Source organism: Amia ocellicauda, chromosome 4 (assembly GCF_036373705.1).
Source record: "Amia ocellicauda isolate fAmiCal2 chromosome 4, fAmiCal2.hap1, whole genome shotgun sequence".
NCBI classification, from domain to species: domain Eukaryota; kingdom Metazoa; phylum Chordata; class Actinopteri; order Amiiformes; family Amiidae; genus Amia; species Amia ocellicauda.
This window is the reverse complement of record NC_089853.1, coordinates 7,798,302-7,814,404: the sequence shown is the minus strand read 5'-3', so window position 1 is coordinate 7,814,404 and position 16,103 is coordinate 7,798,302. Positions and strand designations below refer to the sequence as shown.

The 16,103-nt window shown below is 43.7% G+C and overlaps 1 protein-coding gene across 1 annotated transcript in view; it reads left to right on the top strand.

Moving 5' to 3' along the window:
* LOC136748940 (tetraspanin-32) overlaps positions 1-14,710 on the top strand; it is a 14,857-nt gene extending 147 nt beyond the window's left edge. Inside the window, exons 2-8 of the mRNA XM_066702948.1 lie at positions 1,717-1,831; positions 2,959-3,056; positions 4,080-4,154; positions 5,959-6,060; positions 6,486-6,575; positions 7,993-8,076; positions 14,431-14,710. Of these exons, the coding sequence (XP_066559045.1) occupies positions 1,717-1,831; positions 2,959-3,056; positions 4,080-4,154; positions 5,959-6,060; positions 6,486-6,575; positions 7,993-8,076; positions 14,431-14,643 (777 nt within the window). The 3' untranslated portion in view covers positions 14,644-14,710. The remainder of the gene's footprint in view (positions 1-1,716; positions 1,832-2,958; positions 3,057-4,079; positions 4,155-5,958; positions 6,061-6,485; positions 6,576-7,992; positions 8,077-14,430) is intronic.
* Positions 14,711-16,103: the final 1,393 nt, after the last annotated feature.

The following is a 16,103-nucleotide window of genomic DNA, read 5'->3' as shown; positions in this document are numbered from 1 at the left end:
TACTTCTTCTTTAATTTTTCCTTTACTTTTGTTTTCTTTGAAATGTGCATTATGAGTGGGGTAGCCATATGGTTTGCATAATAATAATAATAATAATAATAATAATAATAATAATAATAATAATAATAAACTTTAGGAGTGTTTATAATTATTATTATTATTAGTAGTAGTTTGAATTTGAATGATAACATTATATTCATGTATAGTAATTGCAGTAGTAGTCGTGGTGGTAAATGTGAGGTTAGAATCAGAGCGCGTTGGTACAGTGTGTAAAAGTCTCTGTAAATATAACAGTCATGTATTTCTATGTCTAGTGCTCTACACCTATGACTGTTGGTAATCTATGTATCAGTAGTATAGTCTATTATAATTAATATTTATTTCTTAGCAGACGCCCTTGTCCAGGGCGACTTACAAAATATCAGAGCAAAAGCCTAGGGTAGGAGTGGTTTTGCAGCAGTAATAGTATGGAAAGGTATAATAGATCAAATTAAGGCAACATCAAATAAAATGTGTTTATGGAATACACTATAATACACTGTGGTGTTCTATACTACACTGTGGTGTTCTATACTACACTGTGGTGTTCTATACTACACTGTGGTGTTCTAAACTACACTGTGGTGTTCTATACTACACTGTGGTGTTCTATACTAAACTATGCTGTTCTATACTACACTGTGGTGTTCTAAACTACACTGTGGTGTTCTATACTACACTGTGGTGTTCTATACTAAACTATGCTGTTCTATACTACACTGTGGTGTTCTATACTACACTATGGTGTTCTATACTACACTGTGGTGTTCTATACTACACTGTGGTGTTCTATACTAAACTATGCTGTTCTATACTACACTGTGGTGTTCTAAACTACACTGTGGTGTTCTATACTACACTGTGGTGTTCTATACTAAACTATGCTGTTCTATACTACACTGTGGTGTTCTATACTACACTATGGTGTTCTATACTACACTGTGGTGTTCTATACTACACTGTGGTGTTCTATACTAAACTATGCTGTTCTATACTACACTGTGGTGTTCTATACTACACTGTGGTGTTCTATACTACACTATGCTGTTCTATACTACACTGTGGTGTTCTATACTACACTGTGGTGTTCTATACTACACTATGCTGTTCTATACTACACTGTGGTGTTCTATACTACACTGTGGTGTTCTATACTAAACTATGCTGTTCTATACTACACTGTGGTGTTCTATACTAAACTATGCTGTTCTATACTACACTATGGTGTTCTATACTACACTGTGGTGTTCTATACTACACTGTGGTGTTCTATACTACACTATGGTGTTCTATACTACACTGTGGTGTTCTATACTACACTGTGGTGTTCTATACTAAACTATGCTGTTCTATACTACACTGTGGTGTTCTATACTACACTGTGGTGTTCTATACTAAACTATGCTGTTCTATACTACACTGTGGTGTTCTATACTAAACTATGCTGTTCTATACTACACTATGGTGTTCTATACTACACTGTGGTGTTCTATACTACACTGTGGTGTTCTATACTAAACTATGCTGTTCTATACTACACTATGGTGTTCTATACTACACTGTGGTGTTCTATACTACACTGTGATGCTTGATACTGTATGTGGTGTTCTATACTGCACTATGGTGTTCTATACTGCATTGTCTCCTGCACTGTACTGCACTGTGTTGTGTTGGCAGGTGCTGGGCTCGGTGGTTCTGGTCGTGACCACGTGGACCGCCTGTGAAGAGCGACTGGGCACGCTGCAGAGTGCCGGCCTGCCCGAGTCCAGATACACAGCCCTGCTGCACAGCGGTACGACAACCGACCGCTGACCACTGACTGCCAGCCACACCACTGTCTCTGAGCACTGTCACTACTATAGCACAGTACAACACACAGCACAGCACAGCACAGCACAGCGCCGCAGTCTGACACAGCTGTAAGGCTCTTACAGACACAACGCCGGCGGGGTGTTCCTCAGCGCAGACCTGTAGGGGCTCAGAGAGGCCACAGGGAGCTCATCCACACTTCAGTAGTTTGTCTCTCACCTCTGGCCATGGAGGATCAAATCTCTGGCTCACTAGCACTGCTGTGGTGCTCCCTCTCTCCCAGTCGTCCCCGCTGGCCCGTCCTCACTGTGCACACATGCTGCTCCAGATAAGCAGATCCCCTGTCAGGCATCAGTGTGCGTCGTGTCCACAGAGAGTAACTGCCAGAGATAGCGGCCGAGCCCAAACCCACAGAGCTGCGAAGACACCGCTGCCCAGATAGGGAGGCCTATTCTTAGTGTTGATCCTGTGCCCATCGCTCTCTCTCTCTCTCTGCCTTTCTCTCTCTCACTCACTCCTTTCCTGTCTCTCTGTATTTTCCTTTCTCTCTCTCCGTGTCTCTCTCTCTTGATTGTAAAACGTCCTTTGACGGCTGTCACCACGGAGAGGGAGAGCCCCCCCTTAATCGCAACTCAGAGCATCCCAGGCTCAGCTGTCCACCTGTCCGCCTGTCCATCCGTCTGTGTCCGTCTGTGTGTCCGTCTGTCTTTCTGTCCTGCTGTGTGTCCTGTGCTGTACTATACTGTGCTTTACTATACTATACTGTACTGAACTGTACTATACTGTACTCTACTATATTGTACAGAGCCGTACTCAGTGTATTTTACTAAACTCAGTCCCAGCAGCAGGATGAACTCGGCGGGGGGGCATCACAAATGACTAGGGGGGCACAAGTCGGTCAGGGGTGCTGGCGAAATGTGGTCCGGGTGGGGGTGGTGCTGTACTATACTACACTGTACTTTACTGTACTGTGCCGTACTCTATGTATTTTACTACTACACTATACTACACTACACTGTACTGTCCTGCACTATACTATACTACACTGCACTGTGCTGTATCTCAGCACTGCTATGCTATAACCCCGCTGTGTTGCTGTGTGTCCCTCAGTGCAGGCCGTGGGGGGGGCGGTGGGGACTCTCCTGCTGGTGGTGGCCGGGCTGTGCTGTATGGGTCTGTACCACGAGTCAGAGGGGCTGCTGGGGGTGGTGAGTACTGCTCGGTCCAAAGCCTTCATTTCTCCACCCGGTTCCAGAGTGCAGGCATGCACTAACAACCACCAGAGGGTGGTGTTCTACCATTTCAGCCCTATCCGTGCATTTCACTTCAATTGTTTTTATATTCATTTATTATTGTAATTTTGTTTCCTAATAACTTATTTATATTGTGGTATTAATAATAATAATAATAATAATAATAATAATAATAATAATAATTATTATTATTATTATTTCTTGGCAGACTTACAGTTTACACAAACATCACTTCACGTCAATTTAGACCAAAATATTAGCTATATTACCCTAAAAACAACCTACATTTAAATGAAAGACCATTTATACTTCCATTTGTATTTGTAATAAAAACTCATTGACATGTTTTCTGATTTTGCATTTATACATGTTTTTATCCTTCTTTGTTTTCTTAAAAAGCCTGATCTCCAGCTCATACACAAAGAGGACAAAAGGGGAGGGGAAGAAGGAGAATAAGAAAGAAAGAGATAGTGAGACTGAGAGAAAGAAAAGAGAGAGAGACAGAGAGAGAGAGAGAAAGTGAGACTGAGAGAAAGAGAGATGGGTGGGGGGTTGCTTGGCTCTCTCTCAGCTGAGGCTCTTTTATCTTAATGAGCTGAGAACCCACAAATCAATTATGTATGGAGAGGAGCCCACTCTCTAATAAGAAATCCATTCCTCTATTAATGCGGCTTCTCCTCCTCCCTCTCTCCTCCCCCCTCGTGTATGAATCGCTCTCTGCAGTCCCTCCCTGAGCGTGTCGTCCCGCTCGCCACCAGGGCATCCCCCTCAGACTCAGATCCCCCGAGACTGAGATCTGGAGAAAACTGTGTAAAGACTGGCAGGTCGCAGTAAAGTCCGGTGACAATAAATAAGTGACGTTCCTGAGAGGCGCGTCAGGTGGTTTGTGGAGCTGAATGTCAGGTCCTGCCTCCTACACACTGACTGTGCCTCTGTTTTCCTCCGTGTGTGTGTGTGTGTGTGTGTGTGTGTGTGCAGGTGATGATTGTCCTGGGGGTGCTGCTGTGTGGCTTTGTGCAGCTGCTGGTCTGGACTTGGGAAAGCGGCGCAGAGGTGAGTATGAAACAGCTGTAACAAGCTCGACAAGCAACTGGAATTTGTATCAAGGGCTTAGTTGTGTTATTAATGCGAATATACATTCTATATATCCTTTATTCAATTCACAAGCATCATGCAAGCGTTGCTCTGTTCTGGGTTTGGACAGTTCTGTGTTATTCTGGATGCAACTCGTCTCCTCAGAGACTCAGTGAACTGGGAGCGCGGGGGGGTGATGGGCAGCATCTCTGCTCTTGATGTACAGCTTCAACCACCTGATGAATATTTCAGTACAGCAGAGAGAGCACAGTGCTGCGGACTATGTGTGTGTATGTGTGTGTGAGTGAGTGTAGCCGCTCATCATCCCCCTCCTGCACTGCAGAGCCGCTCCCCCTGTGGAATGTTCCTCTCCTGTGCGATTTTGTCCGTCAATTAAAATTGATGTGGAATTATGTCCCAGATCTGGTTGAATCATCCTCTCCGTTAATGGTGCATCAGACCCAAGATACACTGTGAGCCAGGAGAGGCCGTTCCCCTTCTCACTGCCATTGTGTCCTTTTTAATATATATGATCAATAATTATTGATTTATAATTGATAGAAAACAAGAAATGGTGGAATGGTCAAAATGCCTTTCCTTACGCATAGCCCTCCTGCCCAGTTCTCTGACTGGACTGCACCGGACACACACACCGGACACACAATCTGCTCTGACTGGACTGCACTGGACACACACACACCTACTCTGACTGGACTGCACTGGACAGACACACCGGACACACACACACACCTACTCTGACTGGACTGCACCGGATACACACAATCTGCTCTGACTGGACTGCACCGGACACACACACACCTGCTCTGACTGGACTGCACCGGACACACACACTGGACACACAATCTGCTCTGACTGGACTGCACTGGATACACACACCGGACACACAATCTGCTCTGACTGGACTGCACTGGACACACACACCAGACACACATACTTGCTCTGACTGGACTGCACCGGACACACACACACCTGCTCTGACTGGACTGCACCGGACACACACACTGGACACACAATCTGCTCTGACTGGACTGCACTGGATACACACACCGGACACACAATCTGCTCTGACTGGACTGCACTGGACACACACACCAGACACACACACCTGCTCTGACTGGACTGCACTGGACACACACACTGGACACACAATCTGCTCTGACTGGACTCCGCTGCCCTGCCGATCACCACTTGGACGTGCTCTGTATGTCAGAGCTGGTGTTCATGTGAATAAAGGGGAGCCTGTCATTCAGGGGATTTTTGGTGACGAACACATCCGAGTTTCAACACAGCCGGAGTCATTGACCCGTCCAGGAATTCCCCTCAAAGTCCCCTCAGTGTGTTAGAAAGGTTTCCTCCTTTTGCTTAAGCTGCTGCTTCCCTCTTTGTGTTTTCTCCACAGTCTCCACATTTTTAAAATGTATGTTTGTATTATTGATATTTTCCTTCCTCATGCCTCGGGACATGTGAGGTCTGAAAGGAAGTGGTCATCGTTTCTGTTTCTGCACTTATAACACACTGATAACATGGTGGTGCGTGGTTTGTGTTTTCATTGTGCTTTTGGTGCTCTGTGGGCTCCGAGTGCTTCCTGTGCTGCAGTGCGCTGGGCACTTGCATAATGCAGCGGTGTGCTGTAGGACATATGCCTTAGGAACATGTCTTCCCTTGGCCCTGAGAATAAATATATCCATTAAAACAACAAACTTGACATGGTTGCATAGCGTCTCCACTCCTCTGTCTCTCTGTCTGTCTGTCTGTGTGGCAGGTGGGGGCAGCAGGTCAGGACCTGTATGACCGTCTGTGTCACGACTTCGCCCTGAATCACTCAGACAGAGCCCAGCGGCATCTGACACTCGTCCATACTGCGGTGAGCCTGTCTGTGTTCATTCTCTCTGTCTGACTGCTCTATCTGTGTTTATGGTTTTTTTTTCAGTCTGTCTCTCTGTCTGTCTGTCTGTCTGTCAGTCTTATTATTTAATTTTTGCATGACAGTCTGTGTGTCTGTGTTTATTCTCTGTCTGTCTGTCTGTCTCTCTGTCTTCCTCTACATATCATTCTGTCTTTTTAGTCACAATGATTAAATTAAAAGAACCACCCCCTCCCACCCCCGCCACACAAAACACAAGAAATTCACAGAGCACTTAACCACCCAGTACGCCCTCATCTCTCTGTGTGGACACACAGTCCAGGTGACACACGCTCGCCTCAATATGCTCAGTCTCTGGCAGTAGAACCGGTGTGTCTCGGTGTGGCTGATTCTCCTCTCCCTCCCTGGCTGTCCACTCCCAACAGTTCTCCTGCTGTGGGAGAGACCTGCCCCCAAGCCAGGAGCCGATCCTGCGAGAGACGACCTGCTCACCGCAGCTCAGAGAGCAGAGACAGGTATGGGTACGGCACTTCCCAGGGCAGAGACAGGTATGGGTACAGCACCTCCGGACTGCGCCGCCAGGAAGCTGCTACTGCCACCTTAGATGCACAGGAACCCTGGTGGGAACGGCCCACATCTAAGTCTCATATTTATAATACATGTATTTTATAGTTCTTATATACTTTACATATATTTATGATTTACAATATATTTACAATAATAACAATAACTATTTAAAACGTAGCAGAATTTTTAAACAGACAGAATTTTTGACAGATTACTGTGAATATCCAACAGGAACACAGGGGCAATCCAGGAGCAATTGCCCAGCAGGATCGGTGTGTTGGGGGTGCAGTGCAGTGCGGCTGGACAGGGAGGCTTCAGACAGAGTCATACAATAGAAACACGATTGTTCACTCAGCACTTGCTGCTGCAGACACACGGCACTGCTGGGCACACGGATGTTTTATCTTTCGGGAAAATCTGTGTTGGTCAATCTGTCTGAGAGGGGAAAACTATTTCCAAGGAGTGAGAGAAACAGGGCCAGAAACTGTAGGGGGAGGGGGCTATAATAATAACAGAGTGATAACGCATCTCTCTAACTAACTGGCAGGGCTGAGCTGTCAAAGCTGGGAAGAGTCTCTCTGAGGCAGGGCTGGGCTCCACTGAGAATCCCAGGGGATGCCTTCACATGGGCAACTCCAATCACAGCCATTCCTAAGCTGAACCTCAGCTGCTAGCTATCCATCATTATTAATATCAGAAATAGAAGCTGTAATCATTCACCTGGCTGGCATGTTATCCAAAGTGGTTTGCATGGATACTCATGTAAACAGCAGGGCTTTTAGAGACCGTGAGGACGATGAGGAAGGCAATGCTCGGAGCTCCTGTCCAGTTATATCCAGTGTAGACAGATCCCTCTCTGTCGAGGACCAGTACATGAAAGGATCTGTCAGAATTCTTCCAATGGACAACATCTGGAAATGAGATTGAACTCAGACCAGCTGACATCGTACAGAAACGCAATATTGCGCAAACCATATCCCAATGGTGGGCTGCTGCACATGTGCAAACCTGCAGCTTCTCACTCTGCTCCACGGCTGCGATGGTATGTCCAGTCCGCATGAGCTTGTGTAACCAGATGTCTAGGGAAGTCATGTACTTACAGCCAGACGAGAGAGCCGACCCTATCGGTGTAGTGGTGGCACATGCGTCTTGAATCCTGCGTGAGAGAGTTGCAATCCCAGCTCAGGGCTGAATGGCAGCTCCCGGTATTGTTGTCCATCAGAACTTTACCCAGTTTCTGATCCATGTTTTCCCAACGTGCCTGTTCCCCTGGAGCCTCACACGTTGTAATTGCAGAGTGTGTGTGGTTGTGTATGAGTGTGTGAATGCATGTCTCAGCTGTATCTTGTTGTCTCCTTTCCCCAGGACTGTCTCTTCACCATCGCTCACTCCCTACAGCAGCACCTGGAGATCTGCAGGGTTTTCCTGCTGGTTATTGCGACTTTTATAGTGAGTACTGTTACAGAGAATATGGTCACAGAGTATTGTTACAGAGAGTATTGTCACAGAAAGTATTGTCACAGAGAGTATTGTCACAGAGAGTATTGTCACAGAAAGTATTGTCACAGAGAGTATTGTCACAGAGAGTATTGTCACAGAGAGTACTGTCACAGTATTGTCACAGAGTATTGTCACAGAAAGTATTTGTTACAGAGAGTATTGTAAAAGAAAGTACTGTCACAGACAGGGATGGGCAAAGATACATCAAAATTTATTTTAAAATAAGATGCCAAATACCTTAATTTGAAGTGTCAAAATAAACTACAAAATACAGCAGCCACACCATGTATCAAAATAAACTACTGTATTTTTGTATTTTAAAAATACTAAAAAATACTTTTACAAGGGAGCATGAAATCACTTCGCAAACCTTCCATCTATCGGCCTGTTTGATCTACCCCTTCACCAGTACATTGACTCAGTTGATTATTATTATTATTTGTATTTCTTGACAGATGCCCTTATCCAGGGCGACTTACAACATAAGTTCAAAAATACAGTAAGTACAAGGCATCAATCATTACAAATTAAATTTAACTAAAATATAGCAATTCAAAATAATACATTTTACAAATTCCAATTTACAATTTACACAAGTACAGTAAGTGAAGTCCTACATCCTGGACGGTGATTAAGTAGATAATGTTTGATAGCAACAGCTTTCCTCTGCCTAACGAGTCGTGTGATAAATCTGACATATGCAACCAGTTAACAGATCAAATATTAACATATCCCTGTGATCACCCAGATGAAGGTTAGTTTTAAAGTAACCAACAGTTTAATGTTTAACTAAGTTTACTAATGACTCAGAAATGTATCCTAATTTAGTTACTTGGTGTTTGGTAGTGAAGGGCCTACTTTTCATCAGCAACACTGACCCAATGACAAACAAGTCATTCATGAGAAGACAACTGATGGCACCTTTATTCATAGCAACTAGTTTCTAAGTAATTAATAATTTGATTGTTAATTATAAATATAATAATACATTATATGTCAGACAGTCATTCATAGAATGGTATGCAAAATCATGATACTACTAAAAAGCTACTTCAATTAGGGTACAATCATTTGCAAACAATTATTTATCAATCAATCAATTTATCAATCATTGGACACCTATTTGGAAGTTGAAAACAAGCATTTTAGCACTTTGTCAACAATTAATAAATGATCAATATGTTTTGATTTTAAATGTACCCAGAAACGTAATCGGAAAGTAGCAACAGAACCTGACAAGGAGTATTAACCCAACTCCAACCACTAAATCTATTGAGAGCCTCAGAATATAGGTATAGAGGACACATACACATTAATAGTGTAGTAAGAATATTTACTTAAACTCCAATAGAGAATACTACAATAGAGATACTACAGACCAGGTATTCCAAAACAGTTCAAAAGTCCTACCACAAACTGTCAAACTTATGTGTGAGTGTGTGTGAGAGAGTAAGCGTGTGATTGAGTGAGTGTGTGGGTGTGTGTGAGAGAGTAAGCGTGTGATTGAGTGAGTGTGTGGGTGTGTGTGAGAGAGTAAGCGTGTGATTGAGTGAGTGTGTGAGTGTGTGTGAGAGAGTAAGCGTGTGATTGAGTGAGTGTGTGGGTGTGTGTGAGAGAGTAAGCGTGTGATTGAGTGTGTGTGTGTGTGTGAGAGAGAGTAAGCGTGTGATTGAGTAAGTGTGGGTGTGTGTGTGAGAGTAAGCGTGTGATTGAGTGAGTGTGTGGGTGTGTGTGAGAGAGTAAGCGTGTGATTGAGTGAGTGTGTGTGTGTGTGTGTGAGAGAGAGTAAGCCTGTGATTGGGATGATTGTGTTAGACCTCACAAAAGGTGCTTGATTAGGGGATACTGCTTCAAAGATGCCAAGTCCCTCCTTTGATCCTCAAAGTAGTGCAAAGACTCCAGCTCTGCCTTGCTCTGAGTTGGCTTCTGTAAAACGTGCACATCCGAAAACTTAACATCGGCTGAAAGTAGCAAGCTAACGTTAACTGTGAGGGCTGCTACTCGGGTCAAATAGTTAGCTAGAACATTAAGTAAATTGGTAAACGATTTAGCCTAGGCTACTAAAACGAACACCAAAACTTAACATGAACTGTTTCTCACCTTGACCTTCTTCTTCGGGTATGGATCCATTTTCTGTTCTGATCTCAACAAGTCTGGGCAAATTACTGAGTAGGCACCAATCAGAGGCAGCATTTTTATGATGTCATCATGTAGACTTCTCACAAAGTATTTTACAGTATTTTTAAACTACAAAATACAAAACTATAAAGTATTTTGATACAAAATATGAAGCCATTTTTATCAACCTTATCAAATACAACTTACAAAATCCTATTTTGTATTTGAAATACGTATTTTAAATACATGTATCATAAATACTGCCCATCCCTGGTCACAGAGAGTTGTGTCATAGTGAGTACTGTTACAGAGAGTACTGTCACAGAGAGTATTGTCACAGAGAGTACTGTCACAGAGAGTATTGTCACAGAGAGTACTGTTACAGAGTACTGTCACAGAGAGTATTGTCACAGAGAGTATTGTCACAGTGAGTACTGTTACAGAGAGTACTGTCACAGAGAGTTGTGTCATAGTGAGTACTGTTACAGAGAGTACTGTCACAGAGAGTATTGTCACAGAGAGTACTGTCACAGAGAGTATTGTCACAGAGAGTACTGTCACAGAGAGTACTGTCACAGAGAGTATTGTCACAGAGAGTACTGTTACAGAGTACTGTCACAGAGAGTACTGTCACAGAGAGTATTGTCACAGAGAGTATTGTCACAGAGAGTACTGTTACAGAGAGTACTGTCACAGAGAGTATTGTCACAGAGAGTATTGTCACAGTGAGTACTGTCACAGAGAGTACTGTCACAGAGAGTATTGTCACAGAGAGTACTGTCACAGAGAGTATTGTCACATGCAGTACGGTCTCTATAAGGGTCCCACTCAGCAGTGTCAGTGAAGATCTCAGCCAGTATTATCTGTCTGTCCATCTATCTGACTGTTTAGCTATTAAATTCAAATGAGCTTTATGGGAATGACATTCTGCTGTTGTCTGTGAAGGAGAAACGCGTTCCCCTTCCCTAATTATGAACTTGAGTTTGCAAATGCATTATACACTCACCTAAAGGATTATTAGGAACACCTGTTCAATTTCTCATTAATGCAATTATCTAACCAACCAATCACATGGCAGTTGCTTCAATGCATTTAGGGGTGTGGTCCTGGTCAAGACAATCTCCTGAACTCCAAACTGAATGTCTGAATGGGAAAGAAAGGTGATTTAAGCAATTTTGAGCGTGGCATGGTTGTTGGTGCCAGACGGGCCGGTCTGAGTATTTCACAATCTGCTCAGTTACTGGGATTTTCACGCACAACCATTTCTAGGGTTTACAAAGAATGGTGTGAAAAGGGAAAAACATCCAGTATGCGGCAGTCCTGTGGGCGAAAATGCCTTGTTGATGCTAGAGGTCAGAGGAGAATGGGCCGACTGATTCAAGCTGATAGAAGAGCACCAGATCTCAACCCAATAGAGCGTCTTTGGGATGTGGTGGAACGGGAGCTTCGTGTCCTGGATGTGCATCCCACAAATCTCCATCAACTGCAAGATGCTGTCCTATCAATATGGGCCAACATTTCTAAAGAATGCTTTCAGCACCTTGTTGAATCAATGCCACGTAGAATTAAGGCAGTTCTGAAGGCGAAAGGGGGTCAAACACAGTATTAGTATGGTGTTCCTATAATCCTTTAGGTGAGTGTAGTCTCTGGTGTTTGTTTGTATATGTACGGGGCTGCACAGAAACAAGTGTAGTTTCTGATTGATATCAGGGTGTATTGTGTATCTATACCTTGTAGAAGCATGATCAGGAAGATCAGGGACGTGCTTAAAATATGTAAAAAGTGCGTGTATTTATTTGTATCTGCTGTTGTACCGGCTGGTTTTAACAACTCTTTCAATGGTTAAAGCAAAACGAGCGTATGTTGTCTTGATTACTGGGTGCACACAGGCATTAAAATAACATCGCTTATAACTTGCTATGGGTTACAATGAAAAGGGTTGAGAACTTACTGTGTGTACCTGAGAGCCTGGATGCGCAGTCAGTCAGCTGCTGTGGCTGCGTGCAGCGGGAGCGCATAGTAACAAGCTTTAAAGGACCAGCAGGAAGCACGCATGAGCAGAGGAATAGAGGGGTGAAGCATCTTGAAGCATGGTGTGTACATGCATGTATATACACTCACCTAAAGGATTATTAGGAACACCTGTTCAATTTCTCATTAATGCAATTATCTAACCAACCAATCACATGGCAGTTGCTTCAATGCATTTAGGGGTGTGGTCCTGGTCAAGACAATCTCCTGAACTCCAAACTGAATGTCTGAATGGGAAAGAAAGGTGATTTAAGCAATTTTGAGCGTGGCATGGTTGTTGGTGCCAGACGGGCCGGTCTGAGTATTTCACAATCTGCTCAGTTACTGGGATTTTCATGCACAACCATTTCTAGGGTTTACAAAGAATGGTGTGAAAAGGGAAAAACATCCAGTATGCGGCAGTCCTGTGGGCGAAAATGCCTTGTTGATGCTAGAGGTCAGAGGAGAATGGGCCGACTGATTCAAGCTGATAGAAGAGCAACTTTGACTGAAATAACCACTCGTTACAACCGAGGTATGCAGCAAAGCATTTGTGAAGCCACAACACGTACAACCTTGAGGCGGATGGGCTACAACAGCAGAAGACCCCACCGGGTACCACTCATCTCAACTACAAATAGGAAAAAGAGGCTACAATTTGCACAAGCTCACCAAAATTGGACAGTTGAAGACTGGAAAAATGTTGCCTGGTCTGATGAGTCTCGATTTCTGTTGAGACATTCAGATGGTAGAGTCAGAATTTGGCGTAAACAGAATGAGAACATGGATCCATCATGCCTTGTTACCACTGCGCAGGCTGGTGGTGGTGGTGTAATGGTGTGGGGGATGTTTTCTTGGCACACTTTAGGCCCCTTAGTGCCAATTGGGCATCGTTTAAATGCCACGGCCTACCTGAGCATTGTTTCTGACCATGTCCATCCCTTTATGACCACCATGTACCCATCCTCTGATGGCTACTTCCAGCAGGATAATGCACCATGTCACAAAGGTCGAATCATTTCAAATTGGTTTCTTGAACATGACAATGAGTTCACTGTACTAAACTGGCCCCCACAGTCACCAGATCTCAACCCAATAGAGCATCTTTGGGATGTGGTGGAACGGGAGCATCGTGCCCTGGATGTGCATCTCACAAATCTCCATCAACTGCAAGATGCAATCCTATCAATATGGGCCATCATTTCTAAAGAATGCTTTCAGCACCTTGTTGAATCAATGCCACGTAGAATTAAGGCAGTTCTGAAGGCGAAAGGGGGTCAAACACAGTATTAGTATGGTGTTCCTAATAATCCTTTAGGTGAGTGTATGTGCTTCAAAGGATATGGTGTGGTCCGAAACTTTTTATATAGATGTCACTATCTGTGAATACTGATATAGCTGCTATAAGGCAATGAAAATGCCTATGACTTATTTAACCAGCTATGACGTGATAGTGGTACCGCTCAATGGGAGGAGCTACATACTTATGATGGATATAAGCTCGGCACAGAGCTCATTCAAGGAGAGAGGGAGAGGGGATTGGACAAGATCCTCAGTGTGACAGGAAGTTCCATTTAGCCTGATTATGGATTATCTGAAGTTTTGTGCGATTTGATTTGATTAGATTTTTGCCATTCTTCACAAAGTGTTGTTGGAGATACTCTACACTGACCACCCGGACATCCTTACATTGCCAAAGCTTACAACAAATATTCTAGCCACAGAAATACTGGAAACACAAGAAGGCTAAACTGGAATAAAAGGCTCAGAAATGACACAAGAGAGAGAACAAGACTTCACAATAAGTAACTGCAGCAAGGGAATTATATATGTGCAGCAGAGGGAGGCAGGAGATGGAGCAGGGAGTGTAGTCCAATGGGAGTAGAGGGTTGATTGAAGAAGTACACATGGTGATGAGGAATGTTAATTGGATAATTGCAAATGTTGCTGAGGAATGTCAAGCTGGGGTTAGAATTCTGGGGATGGTGAACTCTGGCGGTTGACTGGAGAAGTGTGGGGTCACACAGGGAGTCTATTTGTCTGTTTGTCAATCACCGCTTACTAAGAGAGACCTACCCAGAGTCACAAGACATACACACGTCATGAGTCAGGATACAGTCAGAACTCTTTCTCTCTGTCACTCTCTCCCCCATCTCTACTCCTGACTCTTGGCAGGTCAATGGTTTGTTCCTGGCTTCCTGTGTCTGCTTCTCCCTGCGTCTGGCAGAATCTTGGAACAGGAAGGGGAAGTACACTGTGGCAGGACGGCAGGACAGCAGGACGGCAGAGCAGCAGGACGCACAGCCATGGCATCGTTCTCTAACAAGTGCTAGAGCCAGTCACTGCGTTCAGACTGCGCTTCCATGCCCCCACCCCCGTACAAGTTAAATATGTCATTTGTTGTGTAAAAGTCAAGTTGGGGACGTGATAATTAAATATTGCTTGTTTTCAGATATTACTATTTTTTAATTATTATTTTCTTAAAACCTACCTCTGACATTCCATTTCATTACATCATTATAAATGAGTTAGAGGTTAAGATAAAAAAAACTTTCTTCACCCTTCCTTTGCAACATTCTCCAACTTTTTACAACATCAAAGCTACTTCTGTTTCCCCTCTCTCTATCGGTATTATAAATAAATAAATAAATAAATAAAATGAGCCAAGTAATTAAAAAAACACTTTACTGAGATGTCTGGATGGAACACAAATCTAAAGGGCTTTGTATGAACGGGATGAGGCAAAGTTACACTAAAGTGCAGTAGAACCACACACGTTAGTGAGAGCAAAGGTCTAGAACCGCACACCTGCAGAGGCGCGTTGTTCCTGATGATTGCAGCCACAGTCCTGCCAGGGAGCTTTGTATGCTCAACGTGAAGAAGAAGAAGAAGAAGAAGAGGAAGAAGAAATTAGTGTTCCTGTCCTAAAGAATCAGGTAAGTGGTCTAATTCTGCCAACATCATAAAAGCACCTTAACAATACTGCAGTCACAATGGCAAGCCAAATTATAAATTAGAGATATCTTTATTTCATTTAGAGGTATCTGCAAATCATTTAGAGATATCTTTAAAAAGCACCTTATTTAGATAAGAACATAAGAACATAAGAAAGTGTCCAATCGAGAGGAGGCCATTCGCCCCATTGTGCTCGTTTGGTGTCCATTAATAACTAAGTGATCAAGGATCCTATCCAGTCTGTTTTTGAATGTTCCCAAATTGTCTCTTCAGCCACATCGCTGGGGAGTTTGTTCAGATTGTGACGCCTCTCTGTGTGAAGAAGTGTCTCCTGTTTTCTGTCTTGAATGCCTTGAAGCCCAATTTCCATTTGTGTCCCCGGGTGCGTGTGTCCCTGCTGATCTGGAAAAGCTCCTCTGGTTTGATGTGGTCGATGCGTTTCATGATTTTGAAGACTTGGATCAAGTCCCCACGTAGTCTCCTCTGTTCCAGGGTGAAAAGGTTCAGTTCCTCAGTCTCTCAGTAGGACGTTCCCTTCAGACCTGGAATAAGTCTGGTTGCTCTCCTCTGAACTGCCTCTAGAGCAGCGATGTACACTCACCTAAAGGATTATTAGGAACACCTGTTCAATTTCTCATTAATGCAATTATCTAACCAACCAATCACATGGCAGTTGCTTCAATGCATTTAGGGGTGTGGTCCTGGTCATGACAATCTCCTGAACTCCAAACTGAATGTCTGAATGGGAAAGAAAGGTGATTTAAGCAATTTTGAGCGTGGCATGGTTGTTGGTGCCAGACGGGCCGGTCTGAGTATTTCACAATCTGCTCAGTTACTGGGATTTTCACGCACAACCATTTCTAGGGTTTACAAAGAATGGTGTGAAAAGGGAA